At 43.6% G+C, this 22285-nt stretch overlaps 1 protein-coding gene across 1 annotated transcript; it reads left to right on the forward strand.

The window, feature by feature from the left end:
* The first annotated feature begins 6829 nt into the window (after positions 1-6829).
* Positions 6830-21076, forward strand: MMP8 (matrix metallopeptidase 8). The gene is made up of 10 exons (XM_052652987.1): positions 6830-6940; positions 8606-8850; positions 9749-9897; positions 9985-10110; positions 12635-12796; positions 18315-18432; positions 19171-19304; positions 19879-20032; positions 20705-20808; positions 20967-21076. The coding sequence occupies exons 1-10, from the start codon at positions 6830-6832 to the stop codon at positions 21074-21076; spliced, it is 1413 nt and encodes a 470-aa protein (XP_052508947.1).
* The last annotated feature ends 1209 nt before the right edge of the window (positions 21077-22285 follow it).

Consider the following 22285-nt stretch of genomic DNA (forward strand, 5'->3'; position numbering starts at 1 on the left):
CTGCCGTCAGGGAAAGACGTTAAGGACAGAAGGGTTAGAGAGAGGTGAAGGGCTTGAAGACGGAGGACGGGGCCACAGCCGACGCATCCAGGCCGCCTTGGGAAGCTGAAAGCAGCGAGGACCGTGATGCCCCCGGGAGCCCCAGGCAGGAGACAGAGCCGGGCTGACACCTGGATTTTAGCCCGGGGAGACCCGTGTCAGACTCCAGACTGCACAGCCGTTAAGAGAACGCATGTCTCGTCTTAAGCCGTGGGCTGGCGGTGGGCTGTTGCAGCAGCCGCAGGAACCTCAAACGTGGCCGGAGTGGGGAGCGGGTCCCCAGCGGGTGGGCGCACATCCTCCTGAGAGTCCGGCTTTAAACGGGAGACCCCCGGACCAAGGCGTAGGGGAACAGGACCGAGTGAGGGCCTGAAGAGAGAGACGGTTCTTTCAGGGGTGCTCTCGACTCCAGAGTCCAGCAGGGAGGGGAGGACAGGGCCCCGGAGTCTGCGTGGGGGAGAGATGGGGGAAGGCAGCTGGTTTGCTCTGTCTCGTTTCCATCAGGAAGCGTCTGCAGACAGAGGGGAAGGTGTCAAAGCAGGGACAGGAAGAGGGGGGAGAAGGTGTAAAGAGAACCGGCTCTGGGGTAGAAACAAGAGATCCGTGGACACGCACAAAGGCCGTTATCAGGAGTCTGGGATGAGTGAGATCAGCGTGCTTTGGGGGCTTTTTGCACAGAAATTGAGGTGACTTCCCTGTGGTAAGAAGTCGTGTCTCTTGATGTAGCAAGATGGGACGTGAGGCCAGACCCCGAGAGCGGAGAAGATGTAGAAGTCACACAGCTCAGGAGTAACAAAAACCGAGACACCCCGATCACAGAGCCGAACTCCTTGAGGAGGGAAGAGAATCTGGGCAAATTCAGTCAGCAGGGACTGCACCGGTGGTGGAGCGGTGGAGACTGTGTTCCCAGTGCGGGCGGTTACAGCTGATCCCTGGTCGGGGAGCTGAGACCCCCGCATGCCACACGGTGGGGCCAAAAACCAGAAACCTCAGTCAGCAGCTTCCCTCCTCCAGAAAAAGAGCCGCTTGGAACAATCGCCTGTCTCCTGCCACGTCTGTCCTCACAAAAGGGAAAGTCGCTCAGTTGTGTCCAAATCTTTGTGACTCCATGGACTACACAGGCCCTGGGATTCTCCAGTCCAGGATACTGGAGTGGGTAGCCTTTCCCTTCTCCAGGGGATCATCCCAACCCAAGGATCGAACCCAGGTCTCCTGCACTGCCCGCAGATTCTTTACCAGCTGAGCCACCAGGGAAGTCCAACATGGATCTCTGTCAAATGGTTTTGTGCAGTTATTGAGTATCATTGGATCATTTTTTTCTCCATTTTGTCTTATCCTCAACACTCTGAAGTTGGGAGGGGATGTGAAGTGGTGGCAAAGTCAGCAAGGTAAATGGGAATGTTTGAAGTTAAAAACAAGACAGAGATTGGATCCTAGTTGCCAACTGTAGCCACCCTCTCGTGTGGCTGGGCCGTCTCTGCTGCTCAGCCCGGCTTTAGTGGCCTCATCTGCCTGTTGTGTTCACTTTGCGACCCCATAGACTGCAGCATGGCAGGCTTCCCTGTCCTTCACCATCTCCTGGAGCCTGCTCAAATTCATGTCTGTAGAGTCAGTGATGCCATCTAACCTCTGTTGGACTGTTGGACTGCAGCACGCCAGGCCTCCCTGTCCATCACCAGCTCCTGGAGTTTACCCAAACTCACGTCCATGGAGTCAGTGATGCCATCCAACCATCTCATCCTCTGTCGTCCCCTTCTCCTCCTGCCCTCAATCTTTCCCAGCATCATGGTCTTTTCCAATGAGTCAGCTCTTCACATGAGATGGCCAAATTATTGGAGTTTCACCTTCAGCATTGGTCCTTCCAATGAATATTCAGGGTTGATTTCCTTTAGGATTGACTGGTTTTATCTCCTTGCAGTCCAAGGAACTCTCAAGAGTCTTCTCCAACACCACAATTTGAAAGCATCGATTCTTCGGTGCTCACCCTTCTTTATGGTGTCACATCCATACATGACTGCTGGAAAAACCATAGCTTTAACTACATGGACCTTTGTCAGCAAAGTGATGTCTCTGCTTTTTACTATGCTGAGTTTGTTATAGTTTTCCTTACAAGGAGCAAACGTCTTTTAATTTTGTGACCAGGAAGGATCAAACCCATGCCCTCTGCAGTGGAAGCATGGAGTGTTAACTGCTGGAGCACTAGGGAAGTCCCCCACTTATCTGTGTTTTTAACACAGACTCTGATATAGAGCTGAGACTGAGAATTATTGTCTTAATTTGAATTTTTCCTCACCGGGAGGACAAAGGGGAGATTACCAGGTAAGATAAATGGAAAGGAAAGTGTGAATCAGATTTCTGGACCTCAGTTTAGTTACCTTTAAAATGAGGATAATAACCCTTTCTTCCTTGGGTTATGATGAAGCTTAAGGGAGGCAATATGTAGCCAACATCTAAGACTGACTCCTACAGAGTGAAGACACTTAGTGCACACTTTCTGCTCACTTAATAGTAAAGGCTGCCAGCTTCATGCAGTGTTTAATACAGCTGGTTTGTGTGATCTTTAACTTAACCACTATACTCTATGTGAAGGGTGTGTAAGTTACACCCTGACTGCCCTGAGCTCTGGATGCTGAAGAAAGCTGTATGGAAATTACTTCATCACTCAGTGGCTTAACCTTGAAGCACTTCTCTTTCTGGAAATGTGGAGCTTTTCAACATTGCTGACTCAGTTTACAGAATGAGCACAAGATGAAGCATAACTTAATCACATTTGCAGTGCAGAGAAGAGTGCACGGGAGGGTTTACTTGCGACTTTCAAATGCACTGTCTCATCCAATCCCCCTGAAGCCATGTGAGGGAGAAGTTAACGTCCCAGTTACATAGATGTGGAAGTTGAGGCCCAGAAGAACTTAGATGATTTGCTAAAAGTTACCTAAGTAAGAAGTGGCAGAAGTGCAAATTGAACCCAGTTAGTATTAGTATGATTTCATGCCTGATGCTCTTTACCTTCACCACCAATGATTCCAACAATCATCTGTTCATTTGGTCAGAGGGTAGAGACATCCATGCTGACCATCACAGTTCAAAAATGCATGATGCAGGGAACATTTTTTCCTGTTCACAAACTATTCAAAAATCCATCTGCTTCACTGGGTAAACTGCACTCAGCTCTTTCCTCTACCGGCTCCCATTTCCCATTGGCAAACTCCTACTCAGCCTTGAGGACTCAGGCCTCCCTGAACACCTCCAGGTAGCTTTCCCAGCTACCTATGACACCCCAGCTAGCCAGACACATTCTCCTCCTTTTTTCTTTTCTTTAAAGCTCAAGGGAAAACAAGCTGTATCTATGCAATCAGTTTCTTCTTGGGCCTAGAAAGCAAAACAGCTATAAAACGACGACTTGCTATCTCTGCAGTGGAGCAGCACATTGGATGGTGAGACAAGGTTGCTGTCTACAGGGGGTGGCAGGATGGAGACAGGATGACCCTTCGCTGCCTTTCACTGTCTCTGTCCAAAACTAAATGTCCACCATATCCTTTACTTGCTCTGAAACCCACAGGAAACAAAACCTTCGTTTAAAAAAAGTCAGCTTTTTTTTTTTATAGTAAGAAATTGGCTTAAAAGGCAAACGGTCCCCAAGTTCACACTAAAGTGGAAATGACTGATAGCTGATCTTTTCCCAGAAGCAGATTTTCAGAGAGGGGTGGGCCTGAGAGAACTCTGTGTCCTGGAAGGGAGGCGCAGACACCATGGAAGTGAGTGTCAGTCACACACAGAGGAAGGATTCACAAAGTGGAAGCCAGAGACCCTGACAACAAGTGTGGCCTTCTCCACCTCCGTGCTGGGGCTGGATCTGTCATCTGGGATCCAAGTCCAAAATTCTGTTTCTTTTGTTGTTTCCTTTTATGTGTATTTTTTTTCTTTTTAATTTATTTTTTTTATTGAAGGATAATTGCTTTACAGAGTTTTGTCATTTTCTGTCAAACCTCAACGTGAATCAGCCCTAGGTATACAACACAACATTTACACAAACACTAGAGAACCGAGTTCACTAAAGTTTGGGATTCTTGTTTAAATCATTTCCCATTATGTTCAGGAGAAAGTACATTGATAAACCTTATAAACAAGACAGTGAATCACAATAACTCAACACAGGGCATTCTCATTTAGGGAGAAAAGGTTTTTTCACTGAAGACCTAATGCACAGAAAGCCACATCATGACCAAGTCGTGTACCCAGGGAGGTTGAGGAGAACGGCTTGAACCACTTGGAAAAAGTTAGAACATGGGGACAAGGACCGGATCCCACATCTCTGCACATCCACATTCTGCTTTCCTCTGAGGACAAGCTCAAATTCTGCCTCCCTCAGGAAGCCTTCCCTGATTCTACCCACCCTGTGCTTTCCACCAGACTCCCACAGTATTTCACCTGAACCACTGTTAACTTGTCTCCAATAACCTAGTACTCAGCACAGCACCTGGCACACAGGAAGTGTCAGGAAATACTTCTTGAATGAATATAATACATTGTAAACATTCATCTGCTCTCTAGATGGGTTCTAACCCAAGCCATGTTTCTTCAGCTTGTTTTAAAAGCTGTTAAAAGGCTTCAGGAGGGAACTGAAGCACTTACCAAAGCCTCTCAAATAGAGACATTATTAGCACATTAACACATGCTGTACATGTTGACATGTACATTTAAGCACAAGAACAGCCTGCCTTTACAGAATACAGTTGACCCTTGACCAACATAGGTTTAAACTGTAGGCCCACTCACACTTGGACTGTTTTCTTCTTTATCCCTCATTATATTTATTGGGATATAATCATTTTCCCGTGGTGTGTTCGTTTCTGCTGCACAGTGAGATGAATCAGCTGTATGTGCACACGTATTCCCTCCCTCTGGGAGCTCCCTCCCAGCCCACACCCCCGCCCCCCTCACTCCTCTAGGTCATCATGGAGCACTGAGCTCAGCTCCCGCGCCAGACAGCAGGTGCCCACCAGGCATCTGTTTGATCCACGGGAGTGTATGTATGTTGATCCTAGTCTCCCAGTTCACCCCACTGGATTTCCTCAATAATAAATACTAGAGTATGACAGGATTGAGCATTGGTTGAATCTGCTGACGCGGAAGTGAAGAGACAGAGGAACTGAGTATACAGAGGGCTGACTATAAATTACATGCCGATTTTCAGTTGCATAGAAGGTCAGCACCCCAACCCACCCCCTTGGTAAGAGTCAACTGTATATATGTGTGCGTTTAGTTGCTCAGTCATATCCAACTCTTTGAGACCCTATGGACAGTAGCCCACCAGGCTCCTCTGTCCATGGGATCCTCCAGGCAAGAATCCTGGGGTGGGTTGTCATGCTCTCCTCCAGGGGATCTTCCCAAGAGGAATCAAACCCAGGTCTCCCACGTTGCAGGCAGATTCTTTACCATCTGAGCTATCAGGGAAGCCCAAGAATCCTGGAGTGGTTGGCCTAACCCTTCTTCATCAGGGGATCTTCCTGACCCAGGAATCAAAATGGGGTCTCCTGCATTGCAGGTGGATTCTTGACCAGCTGAGCAACCAGGGAAGCTGCAACTGTTATATAAACATGTGTGAATGAATCTATTCAGAGCCCCTATGTGGTAGCAGTGGATATGCACATGGAGTCAGAATTAGTGGGACTGAGGGCCATGGGTTGAAAACAGGCCCAAGGGCCCCTGCCCAGCACAGCTGCTGCAGAATCACATTGTCTGGGAGTCCTCTATGAGTCCTTTGGGCTTACACAAGGCATCCTGTGCCCCTTCTTGCTGTCTTCTCCATCCACACAGCCAAGGTTTCCCAGCTGCCACAGGCCTGGACCTACAGCTCCACCTGGGCCAGCCAGGTGCTGGAGGGGAGACTAGAAAATAAGTCCTGATGAGTCAATCGTAGCTGCCAGTTCAGCCTCTAAACACACGCCCGATGATTGAATCCTGGCTCCTCCACAATGTTAGCACGTGTCTTATATAAGCCATATCACGTCTCTGGATTTCATTTTATCTACAAAGTGCAGGTAACAGTAGCATCCACCCTCCAAGGCCTTGTGAGCATGGGCCAAGTTCATATACATATAGCACGTAAGTCTGGGATGTAAAAAATATTTAGCAAATGATCGTTATTAGCATTACGATCAGAATTGTTTTCTATGTCTTTCCAAGGAAAATCCAGCTTGTGGACTGGGGTTTTCTATTGCATTGATGCCAAAACCACATCTTCCAGAAACTACTCTAGGACTCCCAAATGCATCCAACTTTGTCACAGCACACACAAGCACACATGCTCCTGACCTACCACAATGGGAGGAGGGTAAGTGCAGAGATTCTCCAGTTAGACTCCTTAGTCCCAAGACACCTACCACTAATCAAACAATATTCTACTGTTTAAGTTAACACAGCCTCAGCCTCTGACATATCCAGAAATGCTGTTTATTAACTTCAGAATTAGTCTCCTATTCCTTTTCCTTGACAATTTTGCAAAAGTAAATATGTAAAAGCCCCAAAAGCAGAGTAGCAAATTGTACTTTTTTTCCATTGAAAGGCTCCCCCATTTGAGGGTACTCAATCACATTATAACATTGCAGAACTGTCAGAGTGTAATTAGCCTGCATTGCTTCACATTCCTGATGGAGCAATTGTTTAAGACACAGCTTTATAAGGGACCAAATAAAGCGGTGAGAGACCTGCGATGCTGTGATCTTCAGGGTACCCGTCAGGGGAAGGGGCAGAAGGCAGGCCGGGAGAAGCAGTCTTTGAAGACAAGGCCATGTTCAGCCTGAAGATGCTCCCACTTCTGCTCTTCCTCCACGTCCAGCTTTCCAGGGCCTTTCCAGTATCTTTTGCATCCCTAGAAGAGAAAAATAGAAACATTGTTCAGGTACCTCAGCTATCATTTAGGTGGGTGGTTGATTTGCTGGTGATGAGAAAATTGTTTGGGTTATCTTCTCTTTTTAGTTGAAACCGCCTGAAGGAATTATGTAAATGATTTGCTAGAGGCTGAACATCTTGTTTCAATGATTAGGAGAGTTCCAAACAGGGCTCTCTGAAAGCCGGGCATGCAAACACGCTGAACTCTTCAAACCCTCGGAAAACATGGCTGCCAAGCTGCTCCAGCCGGGAAAACCTTTTAGAAGGAATGGTTTTAATTATAAAATTATTTTCTTTCTCAGTTACCTAAGACTTCCTTTCTAGAATGTCTGCAATACAGTTACTACATGATTGGTGCTTTCTATATGAACGTGTCTGTGCAGCCAAATATCTCAGGCATACAAGAGAGTGTGAGGATGGGAAACTATTAAGAAACCAGAAATCAGTTCATCATGTGGTCTTATTTCCTAAAATCAGACTATGGGGCTGTTTATAAATTCTTGGAAGCATTGTAAAAAGAAAAACTGATAGCTTTTCCCCCATTGTTTAGCTGTATGAAAGGCCAAGTCTTTAAAGAAACACAAAGGAATGCTGTCAGAAATTTGACATGTGCAATTTTCTTAGCATTACAGTTTTAGAAAAGCATTCTTTTCTTGTTGATTCTTTTTGTTTGACTTAAAAAAAAAAAAAATACTTCTTACCATGATACAGTAACCCATGGCTGATAGCCAGAAGTGATTAAGTACTTATTCTGCACAGGGTGTCCTGCTCAGCATTTCTCAAATATTGTCTCATTTCATCCTACAGCAGCCCTGTGAGGACAGATTATTGATTCCACTTTAGAGATAAAAGTGAATCTTAAATCATATAAGTGATGTGTTCAGGACACACAATTAATCCATGGCAGAACTAAGTTTTGAACCCAAAGCTATCTGATCTGTGTGAACACAAAATTGCTGTGTCCTGTGTCGCTTGCAAAGTGCCATTTAAGGATGCTTAAGGTGAAAGAAAGAAGTCTCATAATTGTCTCGTTAACAACCTTCAGAACCTTTACTTAATGAGTTTCTGGCCCCTCTTGAAGAGCTACTGTGGTGGATAAAAGGCTAATGAGAGTGATGTTGCTGTTACTCCAAAACATGTTTGGCATTCTTCTCTTAAAATTCTCAGTTCTCATTTGGGAAGCAATGTGGTGAATTGGGACCCGATTATCATCTTGGCAAGCTCCTTATTTTTTTGCATCTTCATGTCTGTGTGAATGATTAACCCTCCTCTACAATAGTTAAAAGAGGATAAAAAAAAAAGAATCTGCGTTGCTGCAACTAATACGTCAATAAGTCAAGAAATGCTTCTGCTGTTTTGTTTTGTTTGCTTTTTAATAAAATAAGAAGGCAGTCTCCTAACTGTATACTAGCATTTTGCTTGAGATGTCTATCTTACCCCTCACGAAATACCAGTGTTTATGAATAATAGTAACTGTAGCACTGAAGGGATGAACTGTTCTTTCCAGTAGGCGCTTTTCTCTCAAAATCAACCAGCAAATTTGTGCTTTTATCTTTGTGGCAATCAGGTTATTAGCCCTGGTTTGACCTCTGCAATACCTTAAAAAGGAATGCAAAACCCCAGAGAAGTGAAGGCAGTTTCACAGCAAATCCCTTATATGTTTGTCTTTTTCCAGAATTACCTAGAGAAGTTCTACCAGTTGCCAAGGTACAAATATAAGTCTGAAAGAAAGAGCAAAACTAATGTGATTGTTGAGACACTTAAAAGAATGCAGCAATTCTTCCGGCTGAACGTGACAGGGAAGCCAAATGAAGAAACCTTGGAGATGATGAGAAAACCTCGCTGTGGAGTGCCTGACTCGGGCAACTTTATGAGAACCCCAGGAAACCCCAAGTGGGAAAAAACTAAGCTGACCTACAGGTGATATTTCTCGAGTTTCAGAGTTTATTCACTGAGCCAGTGTTCACTGAACTCTTACTGTGTTAGATACTGATACAGAATTTGGAATCCACTAGAGACAAGTAAATATCCCTGTTCTTACACAGTTTAGATTCTAGTGAATGAGTGAGAGGATAAAGTGGCGAAGATCCTATGGGTTCTTGTCAATCCAAAGCCTGCCATTTTTGGTATCCTTTCTCTAACAGTCTAAAGAGGACTGTGGCAAAGTTAGGCTGTCTAAGAACTCATGTCGGTGGTTCGTGGTTTAGTCACTAGGTTATGTCTGACTGTTTATGACCCCATGGACTGTAGCCCACCAGGCTCCTCTGCCCATGGGACTTCCCAGGCAAGAATACTGGAGTGGGTTGCCATTTCCTTCTCCAGGGGATCTTCCCCATCCAGGGATCAAAGCTAAGTCTCCAGCATTTACAGGCAGTCTCCTGCATTGTGTGCAAGTGAATTCTTTACCACTGAGCCACCAGGGACCCTGCAAAAGACTTAATCATTGCTGGAGAGAATCTAGCCTCACCTTTCATCCATTTTGAAGATAATAACAGTAATAACGATACCCGATATTTATTGAAGACTACTATTTGCTGAGTAGTGAACTAAATGCTTTATATATATATTTACTCTCACAAAAACTGTAAGAGAGGGGTACTATTTTACCATCCTCATTTTATGAATAAGGAAATGGATTTTAAAGACATGTAGTAACTTGTCCAGAACCCAGGTCTGTCTTCAACCCTAAGTCCTTCACCCCCTTCTTACACACTGTTCAGTGGTAGCATGTCACACGTGCAACAAACTCCAAACTAGAGCAGTTTAATCTCCTGAGGGACTGCTGTTGTAAAGACTAATGTGCCTTCTCATTTTGAAGGATTGTGAACTATACCCCAAACTTGACACAAACAGATGTGGAAGCACTTATTGAGAAAGGCTTTAAAGTCTGGAGTGACGTGTCACCCTTGACCTTCAACAGGACCTTGGACAAAGAAGCAGACATCCAGATTTCTTTTGCCCAAAAAGGTGGGCTCAAAGAAGTCAGGCTCGATTTTACTTTCTCTGGCTAAATTGAAACTTGGCTAATACCTAATACAAATTGTTTTATTTCAGATCATGGGGACAATTCCCCGTTTGATGGACCCAATGGAATTCTTGCTCATGCCTTTCAGCCGGGCCCAGGTATTGGAGGAGATGTTCATTTTGATGCAGAAGAAACGTGGACCAAAACCTCTGAAAGTAAGTTAGCCAAGGTTATGTCCACATGCAGCTTCTCACTTAGCTTCCCATATTAGATTTTGCACGCCTACATGCATACACACACACACACACACACACACACACATTATTCTTATTACCTCAAGATAAGTTAATTTAGGTTTAGAAAAAATTTTAAAAGCTAAATCCTGACCTTGTTTCCTAAGGCAGGAATCAAAACAACAAATCATGGCTAAGTCCTTCCTGTTCCTATTTTTATACAAATAATGAAGTTTTATATACCACAGTATCAGAGCTTATGGCTCACAAAATCTAAAATATTTGCTATCTGGACTCTCATAGAAAAAGTCTGCTTACCACTGATTTAGCACATATCTTTATTTTAATATTGTGAAATTTTATGATGCTTGAAAAGATTTCTACTTTGTGACATTCAGAAATAATTAGATTTATTTAGAAAACTGACCTACTTAGGAAAGAGCAGCCATCTAGATATTCTTCTTTATCTAGTCATTTCATCTTCATAGAGCTATTTTTTCAAAGATATGTTCCCATATAGCAAACTACCCCTTTCAGGAGAAGACTCAGGGTAAGAATAAGATCACCTGAAGAGAATTGAGTGGTGCTTTAAAAGGTTATAGGGTAACAAGAGGCCATGGGACACTTTTTTGAAAATAATAAGAAAGGAACATTTTATCTTCACTTGGGACCTGTTCCTCCCACCATTTCCTCAACATCAGTGATCTAAGTATTTATTATGCCTAAATCCCTGTGCTTGAAGCTGTGTGTTCACAAAGATAATAAACTCTCCCCATGACTTCAGATTCTTGTTGCCCTTCCAGGGTTAGATCTAACCATTCCAGGTTAGATGGTCACTACTGCTCACCTGATCCAGAGTCCCACCTGGACTGTTCACCTCTGGTCTCTGTCCCTCTGACTCTCCCCAACACTGCAAGGAGTTTTGTTCTTGGAAAGCTCACGTCCACATTTGGAAAGCCTGGTATTTACATTTTCTAGGCCAGATATGTGCAATTGACACTGACAGCTCTTGGGGATCATCCAACATCATCTTTCATGGCTTGTCTTTGCATTTCACACAGAGCAGCCACACTGCAATTCACTGTTCCCAGATGACAGCATCTGCTTTCCAACCGTTCTACACTGGCTCACGTTGCTTCCTCTTCCTGAAATGCCCTTGCCCACACCCAAAGCCCCACCTTTCAAAATCTCTCTTTTTCCATACTATACCAATTGGTATGGAAACACCCCATTTTGTCTTCTTCTCAGAATCCTAGTAGCCTTTGTTTTGTCTTCTCTGACTTCCCTCCTCATTATTCTGCACATTCAAGTTTCTGCACGTGTCTCCCTGGCTAGTCTATGCATCATGATAAATCCCCCAGAGCCCCTTGCCCAGTATTTCAGGCACGCAAAGATTTTTTTTTAAGTATTCTTGAATGCAAGGTGGAAGGATGTGAGGATCAAGAAAGTAAGTCTTAGAGCATGGGTAGAATATTCCAGGCTAATTATCATCAGGAAGTGTTGAACACTGGAAAGAGCACAGGTCTTGCTATCATAACCAGGTTCAGCCCCAGCTCTACCACTTATTAGCTGCAAGACGAATAACAAGGGTCCAAAATCTCTGGGCTTCAGTTCCTTTCCTGTAGAAGTATTCCTAATAATATTTCATAAGAATGTTGCTGATAAATATTATTACAATGACTACCATATAAGAAAGTGCTCTACAACTATGATTATTTTTTTAAGTAGGCAGTGTTAGAAAATGCACCATGTGTTTGTGAGAATGGCACGTAGACCAGCTGGAGGCAAGGGTTTACATCAGAAATCCAGTCCTCAGACATCTGCCGGAGCCAAATGCAGTAGTCTTGGACTTGGCAAAGGAGCTTGGGCTTTGTTTGACAGGAAGTGCAAGCCTTGAAAGTTTTCCAGTTCCTAGTTACGAAAGGCACCGGACTCATGGAAGTCAAAAGACAAGAGTAGGGACCAATAAGTGGCACGGTTTGTCTCTTTCTGGTGGAAAATTCCTGATGCTTCCTGGAGAGCTCAGAATCAAGGAAGAGCAGGCACTAGGCTCTGCGTGGTCAGGAAGCCAAAGGGAGTCAACCCCACACGGGAGGCCCGTCTCGCAGGCTGACTGGCTTCTTTTCTATGCGCCTCTTCACTGCGACTCTGCTCGTGGTGCTGTGGGTCTGGGAGGCTGGCGAGGAGCAGGTATGGGATAGGGCCTCTGAGAGTCCTGAGATCTGTGATGGCCTCGTCATCATTTCCCTAAACCTCAGGTATGTGAATTATGAGAACTGGAAGAAAGGCAGTCCCTCTTGGTTCTAAGACCTGATGAGGCGCTCATTACTTTTAATCGCAACCTATGACTCCTACCTTGTTTCCTTCCAGCCTCTATTTCATCAGATAATGAAGAGGAAAGGGAGAAGTCAGGCAGTTTGGGCCTGGAAGCTGCATTCCTCAAGATCCTATTCTCACTACCCTTCAATCCACTTCAACCCATTCACCGCACATGCTTGCATTTCAGATTACAACTTGTTTTCTGTTGCTGCCCATGAATTCGGCCATTCCTTGGGGCTGGCTCACTCCTCTGATCCTGGGGCCTTGATGTATCCCATCTACACTTTCAGGGACCCCAGCAGCTACTCACTGCATCAAGATGACATCAATGGCATTCAGGCCATCTACGGTAAGGTCACCTGGGCACGTCAGGGATGCTCACTGCAGTCTGCTATGATGATGGATGTTGGAGGGTACCTGGGAGCCCATCAGGAGAATACACAGGGAAAATGTGGTGGGTGCGGGCCATACAGTAATGTGCAGCCCTGAAAAACTCTTAATCAGGTGGACACAGATGAGTCTTTCTGAGAAGGAAATGGCGACCCACACTAGTACTCTTGCCTGGAGAGTTCCATGGATGGAGGAGCCTGGTAGTCTACAGTCCATGGGGTTGCAAAGAGTCGGACATGACTGAGCGACTTCACTTTCTTTCTATAGTTCCTTTTGGAGAAGGAAATGGCAACCCACTCCAGTGTTCTTGCCTGGAGGATCGCATGGACAGAGGGGCCTGGTGAGCTACAGTCTATGGGGTTGCAAAGAGTCGGACACAACTAAGCAACTAACACACACACACAGATGAGTCTTTAAAACATTGTGATTCCTGGATAAGAAACAGAATGATACATATTACACAGTGTACAAATTATGCAATATGTTGAAGCCACACAAATTAAGAATGCATACAGACAAAGCAAAGCATTATCAAGAAACATGCTAACAAATATATATTTACATATATACACATGTTGAACATATCAAGATTATTGTCTGTGACAGAAAGAAGTGGGATGGAGTATGAAGAGATATAAATGTTTTTTTAAAGCTGAGACTGACGCTTTCCAGGGAGGAATATAGAGGCCTTTGGCTCTGTCTATGTGTGGTCTGTCAGACCTCTCCACCATGACCTGCTCATCTTGGGTGGCCCCAAGGGCATGGCTTAGTTTCATTGAATTAGACAAGGCTGTGGTCCTAGTGTGATTAGACTGACTAGTTTTCTGTGATTATCATTTCAGTGTGTCTACCCTCTAATGCCCTCTTGCAACACTACCGTCTTACTTGGGTTTCTCTTACCCTGGACATGGAGTATCTCTTCACGGCTGCTCCAGCAAAGCGCAGCCACTGCTCCTTACCTGGGAAGACGGATATCTCCTCACCACCGCCCCTCCTGACCTTGAACGTGGAATAGCTCCCCTAGGCCCTCCTGTGCCCACGCAGCCACTGCTCCTTGGATGTGGGGTCATGGTGGAGAGGTCTGACAGAATGTGGTCCACTGGAGAAGGGAATGGCAAACCACTTCAGTATTCTTGCCTTGAGAACCTTATAAACAGTATGAAAAGGCAAAATGATAAGATACTGAAAGAAGAACTCCCCAGGTCAGGAGGTGCCCAATATGCTTCTGGAGATCAGTGGAGAAATAATTCCAGAAAGAATGAAGGGATGGAGCCAAAGTAGAAACAATACCCAGCTGTGGATGTGACTGGTGATAGAAGCAAGGTCCGATGATGTAAAGAGCAATATTGCATAGGAACCTGGAATGTCAGGTCCATGAATCAAGGCAGATTGGAAGTGGTCAAACAGGAGACGGCAAGAGTGAACATCGCCATTCTAGGAATCAGCAAACTAAAATGGACTGGAATGGGTGAATCTAACTCAGATGACCATTACATCTACTACTGCAGGCAGGAATCCCTTAGAAGAAATGGAGTAGCCATCATGGTCAACAAAAGAGTCCGAAATGCAGTACTTGGATGCAATCTCACAAACGACAGAATGATCTCTGTTCATTTGCAAGGCAAACCATTCAATATCACAGTAATCCAAGTCTATGCCCCAACCAGTAATGCTTAAGAAGCTGAGTTGAATGGTTCTATGAAGAACTACAAGACCTTTTAGAACTAACACCCAAAAAAGATGTCCTTTTCATTATAGGGGACTGGAATGCAAAAGTAGGAAGTCAGGAAACACCTGGAGTAACAGGCAAATTTGGCCTTGGAATACAGAATGAAGCAGGGCAAGATTTAATAGAGTTTTGCCAAGAAAATGCACTGGTCATAGCAAACACCCTCTTCCAACAACACGAGAGAAGACTCTACACATGGACATCACCAGATGGGCAACACCAAAATCAGACTGATAATATTCTTTGCAGCCAAAGATGGAGAAGCTCTATACAGTCAACAAAAACAAGACCAGGAGCTGACTGTGGCTCAGATCGTGAACTGCTTATTGCCAAATTCAGATTTAAATTGAAGAAAGTAGGGAAAATCGCTATACCATTCAGGTATGACCTAAATCAAATCCCTTATGATTATACAGTGGAAGTGAGAAATAGATTTAAGGGCCTAGATCTGATAGATAGAGTGCCTGATGAACTATGGACAGAGGTTCGTGACATTGTACAGGTGACAGGGATCAAGACCATTCCCATGGAAAAGAAATGCAAAAAAGCAAAATGGCTGTCTGGGGAGGCCTTACAAATAGCTGTGAAAAGAAGAAAAGCAAAAAGCAAAGGAGAAAAGGAAAAATAAAAGCATCTGAATGCAGAGTGCCAAAGAATAGCAAGAAGAGATAAGAAAGCCTTCCTCAGCAATCAATGCAAAGAAATAGAGGAAAACAACAGAATGGGAAAGACTAGAGATCTCTTCAAGAAAATTAGAGATACCAAGGGAACATTTCATGCAAAGATGGGCTTGATAAAGGACAGAAATGGTATGGACCTAACAAAAGCAGAAGATATTAAGAAGAGGTGGCAAGAATACACAGAAGAACTGTACAAAAAAGATCTTCATGACCCAGATAATCATGATGGTGTGATCACTCACCTTGAGCCAGACATCCTGGAATGTGAAGTCAAGTGGGCCTTAGAAAGCATCACTACAAACAAAGCTAGTGGAGGTGATGCAATTCCAGTTGAGCTAGTTCAAATCCCGAAAGATGATGCTGTGAAAGTGCTGCACTCAATATGCCAACAAATTTGGAAAACTCAGCAGTGGCCAGAGGACTGGAAAAGGTCAGTTTTCATTTCAATCCCAAAGAAAGGCAATGCCAAAGAATGCTCAAACTACCGCACAATTGCACTCATCTCACATGCTAGTAAAGTAATACTCAAAATTCTCCCAGACAGGCTTCAGCAATATGTGAACTGTGAAATTACAGATGTTCAGGCTGGTTTTAGAAAAGGCAGAGGAACCAGAGATCAAATTGCCAATATCTGCTGGATCATCGAAAAAGCAAGAGAGTTCCAGAAAAACATCTATTTCTGCTTTATTGACTATGCCAAAGCCTTTGATTTGTAGATCACAATAAACTGTGGAAAATTCTGAACGAGATGGGAATACCAGACCACCTGACCTGCCTCTTGAGAAACCTATATGCAGGTCAGGAAGCAACAGTTAGAACCGGACATGGAACAACAGACTGGTTCCAAATAGGAAAAGGAGCACGTCAAGGCTGTATATTGTCACCCTGCTTATTTAAATTATATGCAGAGTACATCATGAGAAATGCTGAGCTGGAGGAAGCACAAGCTGGAATCAAGATTGCCGGAAGAAATATCAATAACCTCAGATATGCAGATGACAACACTCTTATGGCAGAAAGTGAAGAGGAACTAAAAAGCCTCTTGATGAAAGTGAAAGAGGAGCTTGAAGAAGTTGACTTAAAGCTCAACATTCAGAAAACGAAGATCATGGCATCCGGTCCCATCACTTCATGGGAAATAGATGGGGAAACAGTGGAAACAGTGTCAGACTTTATTTTGGGGGGCTCCAAAATCACTGCAGATGGTGACTGCAGCCATGAAATTAAAAGATGCTTACTCCTTGGAAGAAAAGTTATGACCAACCTAGATAGTATTGAAAAGCAGAGACATTACTTTGCCAACAAAGGTCCGTCTAGTCAAGGCTATTGTTTTTCCAGTGGTCATGTATGGATGTGAGTGTTGGACTCTGAAAAAAGCTGAGCGCCGAAGAATTGATGCTTTTGAACTGTGGTATTGGAGAAGACTCTTGACGGTCCCTTGGACTGCAAGGAGATCCAACCAGTCCATTCTGAAGATCAGCCCTGGGATTTCTTTGGAAGGAATGATGCTAAAGCTGAAACTCCAGTACGTTGGCCACCTCATGCGAAGAGTTGACTCATTGGAAAATACTGATGGTGGGAGGGATTGGGGGCAGGAAGAGAAGGGGACGACAGAGGATGAGATGGCTGGATGGCATCACTGACTCGATGGATGTGAGTCTGATTGAACTCCAGGAGTTGGTGATGGACAGGGAGGCCTGGCATGCCGCGATTCATAGAGTCTCAAAGAGTCAAACATGACTAAATGACTGAACTGAACTGAACTGATCTGAAGTGTGGTCTGGATCATTCCATCTCTCCTTCCCCTTGCCCTCCTACCCCCTAGTAGCTGTAGGAACAAGAAGCCAGAGAAAGGTTTGCAACTCTATCTCTAAAAAAAAAAGAATTAAAAGTTTTGATGGGAGAGGAGTGTTGTGGAGTCACAATGGGTAAAGCATTCTCCCTTTCTGGTAAGACAGCTGTATCAAAAGCAAGCAGGCTAGCGTTCCACAACTATGATTTTTTTTCATGACAGTAGAATTTTCAGGAACAATGAGACCTAGTCTAACTGCTCCTACTTCCCAATTCCTTTTCCTCTGAAAACACCTCTTTTCCTCGCTCACCCATATTGTAACTGCTTGCAACCTTTTGTTCTGCAATAAGAAAATACATTACAATTTAAATATTCATAGGAAAAATATTTCTAAAATTGAACTTAGATTTATGCTGTTTGGCAGAAAAGTGATAGATAACAGCTTCTTGAAGGTGGATTTTTTGTGGGAAACGAGAAAGTAAATACTGAGTGACTAAACATTCAGAAAGAGGAACCAAGAAGGGAAAGAAACGGGATTCTGATTTTAAACTGGCAGAGGGGAAGGGAAAGAATCCACATTTCTTTGCTTCACAACTTAACCTGGAACTGTCCCTAAAGTCACAAGTACTCTTTTGTTTATTTTTTTATCTAATTCTTCGGGTGTGCTGGGTCTCCGTTGCTGCCCAGGTTTTCTCCAGTTGCGGCGAGAGGCAGCCTCTCTTCCCTGCGGTCCACGGACTTCTCATGGCAGTGGCTTCTCCTGTCGCGGGGCACGATCTCCAGGGTGCTCAGGCTGCAGTGGTCACGGTCCATGGGCTCTCTAGTGGCAGTTTCCGGACTCTAGAGTGTGGCAGATGGGCTTAGCTGCTCCGTGGCATGAGAGACCTTCCCAGATCAGGGATCAGACCCCTGTCTCCTGCATTGGCAGGCGGACTCTTTACCAACTGAGTCATCAAGGAAGACCTGTTTAATTTTTTAATTATATAAAAAGACTTTTAAGAGAGCCTAATGTGTGACTGGAGAAGGAAATGGCAACCCACTTCAGTATTCTTGCCTGGAGGATCCCAGGGATGGAAGAGCCTGATGGGCTGCCATCTAGAGTTGGACACAGCTGAAGCAACTTAGCAGCAGCAGCAGCAGCAATGTGTGATTACTTTAACACCTTGTAGGATGGTCAGGTAGCATTTCTTTTCATATGAAGACCCTTCACTCACCTGAGATGTATCGAGTGTACACCCTGGGCTTATGTTTATAGAAAGTCTTTTCTAAATTTCAGGACCCTCAAGCAACCCTGTCCAACCTACTGGACCAACCACCCCCACCGCCTGTGACCCCAGACTGACATTTGATGCTGTCACCACGCTCCGTGGAGAAATACTTTTCTTCAAAGACAAGTATGAGAATGAAATATTCCTTTTTTTGACTTCTTTTACTGCCTAACTTAAAACTGTTCTAATTAAGTCACATATTACATATTACTCAGCTTTTCCTTTGAAATCTATGCATGTGAATATCATCGGAATTGATAGTGCTTTCTGGGTAACTCAAAACAACCCGGAAAAGAAAAAATAGTTAAAACATTTGTAAATATTCAGATGTTTCTGAAGACGTAAACAAACATGGGCTCTAGCTGTTAGAAACTCTGTGGCTGGGTTTCCCCAAGACCAAAATAGTATTCGGTCCTACTGAAATTCAGTCAGGTGAATGGAACCGGTCACTTCATAAGATGCAGGAAAAATCATCTGACTGAAGTTTTCAATTTTCCATTGGCTATTTTGTGACTGTGTACCCACAGGCTGAGTGTGCTTGTATTCTAAATATCCTCATCATATCGTAGCACCAGTAAGGAAAGCCTAACCAAATAAGACTTGTCGGTGTGTGAGAATGGAGGTAGTGTAAAACGTAATCGGGTAAGGCCCCTCCGGTCAGCTCCTCTGACATCTGCAGAGTTCTCACCAGATGGATGGGGTCACCACAAAGGACTGGGCATATGCTGGTCACTGAGCTGCCAGCATCCCCTTCATTGGGTGACACATCCTCTCAGTAGGCTTCCAGGGCCAGTGCCAGCCCCTGACTCGCAGAAACCGCCTTCGTAGACTGTCACGCGTGCATCTCTCCTTGTGTTCCACTAGGTACGTCTGGAGGAGGCACCCTCAGCTACCAATGGTGGAACTCAATTTCATTTCTCTCTACTGGCCGTCCCTGCCAAATGGCATACAGGCTGCTTATGAGGATTTTGACAGGGACCTAATTTTCATATTCAAAGGTAACTGCTTGAGGTTTTCCTCTTCTTTTAGTTCCTGGTGGAGGGAAGGGCAGGACTCCTTTGTGCTCTTTTCCAGGTTCAAAGAGGTGAGTCAAGGAGAGAGTGTTAACGCTGGCTGCATTTTTGTCGAGAGACCTGGGTTGGGTCCCCTGTCCACCACTAACTGCTGTGTGAACTTGAGCAGGTTGTACCCTCTTCAGGCATTAATCTCCTCATTTACAAAATAAGACTACTTCATTAGACCACCTTTAGCGTTCTTCCACCCTCATCCCAGGCATAATTCTCTAAGATTCCCCCAAGGTTCTAGTTAAATCTCTGTATAGAAGTCACATGAGATAAGACATTCAAGTGTGGGGCCCTGAATGCCAGGCTAAGAAGTTGGGAATATTTTACAGGTGCTGGGGAACCATGAGGGCTATCATAGCCCAATGATCTTAACTTGACCACCTTTTTCTTTTCAAGACTATTTTTTCCATTTTTATTCCTATGAAGAATTTATGCAAAGGTTAAGAAGTGATATACATTTTGTAGGAATGGAAAAACTTTACCTGACATAAATCTGAATCATTGACAGGCACCCAGTACTGGGCTCTGAGTGGCTATGATACTCTGCAAGGTTACCCCAAGCATATATCAAGCTATGGCTTCCCAAGCAGTGTCCAAGCAATTGATGCAGCTGTTTCCTACAGGAGAAAAACGTACTTCTTTGTAAACGACCAGTTCTGGAGGTAAGATTTTTTTTCCATGAGAGATTGAAATCTATGTTTTTCACCCTGTCTTGAAACCATCGATGATCAGGTATCTGAAAGTTTAACATAACTAGATGGTCTCTGATAAGCATTCTTTTTCACAAGATGATTGATGTTGCTATGGCTTTTGAAATGTTCATAAAGTTAAGACGCCTGCACAATGGTATTGAGCACTCTATATCCTGAAAAAGAGCTAAATTGAATAGAGCACTAAAGTGAGATGCAAAGAAAGAATTAGGCTAAGTCTCATTTATTCATGAAATTCTAAGAGTTAAATTCTGCTACACTCAAGCAAATGTTATACAGAACTTGATTCCCGAGTCAAAATTATTATTTATATTTATCAGATAGAGATGATGAATCAATTAAGTAAAAGCCTTAGAAACATAAGCTCTCCTTTTTGAAAATAACACTGCACCAGCAATCAGAAATCTGTCTTAGTATTAGTGATACCAGTACATTTTATAAATAGGTATGTACCCTTAGGTAGAGAAATTAACTATCATTAGTTCCAATAAATAGGATATTGTGAAGAACTAATGAGAAGATATGTGTGAAGGCACTTTTTAAAGTATATACAATTTAAAGAAAATTGTTATCATTGTATATTATATTGGTCTTAAAATATGGGATGATTTTTTTTCTCATCAGCTATGATGACCAAAGTCAATCTATGGAACCAGGTTATCCCCAAAGCATAGCAAGTTTCTTTCCAGGAATAGAAAGTAGAGTTGATGCAGTTTTCCAGGAGAATTGTAAGTAGAAAATAAACTTAATAAATTTGTTTAATTTTTTTAAATAGCTCATTTGCATTTGATAGTTATAATAAGACTGGAATGGGGTTTTTTAATTGAAAATATCCAAGATCTTTTACAAGCTAATTCAATACATTATATCTTTTTTTTATATATAGCCTTCTTCCTTTTCTTCAGTGGACCAAGATATTATGCATTTGATTTCCATGCTCGTAGAGTTACTAGAGTCGACAGAAGCAATAGATGGCTTAAATGTAGATACAGTTGAAGGAAAATTAAATGTGATTGTATCCATTTTCTGAATATGGAAGGGAAGTCTAATTTTCATATCTATTACACTGTATCCTATTTATATTTTCTCAATAATAAATCATGTTGTTTGCTATCACTGTATTCATTGGACTACTCTTCAGTGAAATTATATTTGGAGTATCCACTGTTTGCAGACATTGATTTGGTTCTCATACATTCCGTTTCATGTTAGTGAATCCATCACAAGAAGGAGATTAAGTCTTCTTTGCCACCTCAATCAATATTCATTATTACCTTAACTTGTTGATTTGACTTCTAAAATGCCCATTCATTCTTAAGTCTTTTAAATATGTCTTAAGTGTACCAGCTACATGTTATTTAGCACTGTATTTTGATTAGAAGTAAGGATTATGACCCCAGAGAAGGAAATGGTAACCCACTCCAATGTCCTTGCCTAGAAAATCCCATGGACAGAGGAGCCTGGCTAGCTATAGTCCATGGGGTCGCAAAGAGTAGGACACAACTCTTGAAGTGAATAAACAACAACAAGTACTATGAACAGCACAAGCCGTATACATTGCCTTGACAAAAATGTGATGTTATTTTCCACTCTTGGAAAAAAAATATTGTTGATACCTGTTGTGGATTGAATTGTATCCCCCTAAAAATGGTATCCAACTAGTCCATCCTAAAGGAGATCAGTCCTGGGTGTTCACTGGAAGGACTGATGCTGAAGATGAAACGCCAATACTTCGGCCATCTCATGCAAAGAGTTGACACATTGGAAAAGACCCTGATGCTGGGAGGGATTGGGGGCAGGAGGAGAAGGGGACGACAGAGGATGAGATGGCTGGATGGCATCATCGACTTGATGGACACGAGTCTGAGTGATCTCCGGGAGTTGGTGATGGACAGGGAGGCCTGGTGTGCTGTGATTCATGGGGTCGCAAAGAGTTGGACACGACTGAGCGACTGAACTGAAGTGAAAAATGGTATGCTGAAGCCTTCACCCCAGGCACCTATGGAACTAGCATCTATGTTGATGTAATTAGCTAATGTGAGGTTACACTAGATTAGGGTAGGTCTAAAAACTGATATTTTTATAAGAAGAGCAGACACTAGATATCCAGTTGAGAAGGCCTTGTGAAGGTGGAGCAGAGTGGGAATGATTTATCTACGTGCCAAGGATTGCTGCGACCACCAGAAGCTGCAAAGAGGCAAGGAA

This window comes from Budorcas taxicolor, chromosome 15 (assembly GCF_023091745.1).
Source record: "Budorcas taxicolor isolate Tak-1 chromosome 15, Takin1.1, whole genome shotgun sequence".
Taxonomy (NCBI): domain Eukaryota; kingdom Metazoa; phylum Chordata; class Mammalia; order Artiodactyla; family Bovidae; genus Budorcas; species Budorcas taxicolor.

Excerpts from the sequence above, each read along its gene's own strand:
- MMP8 (XM_052652987.1), top strand. The coding sequence starts at position 6,830 with ATGTTCAGCCTGAAGATGCTCCCACTTCTGCTCTTCCTCCACGTCCAG. Across the intron at positions 10,111-12,634 it reads GTGGACCAAAACCTCTGAAA|ATTACAACTTGTTTTCTGTT; the intron begins GTAAGTTAGCCA and ends CTTGCATTTCAG. Across the intron at positions 20,809-20,966 it reads TGCAGTTTTCCAGGAGAATT|CCTTCTTCCTTTTCTTCAGT; the intron begins GTAAGTAGAAAA and ends TTTTATATATAG.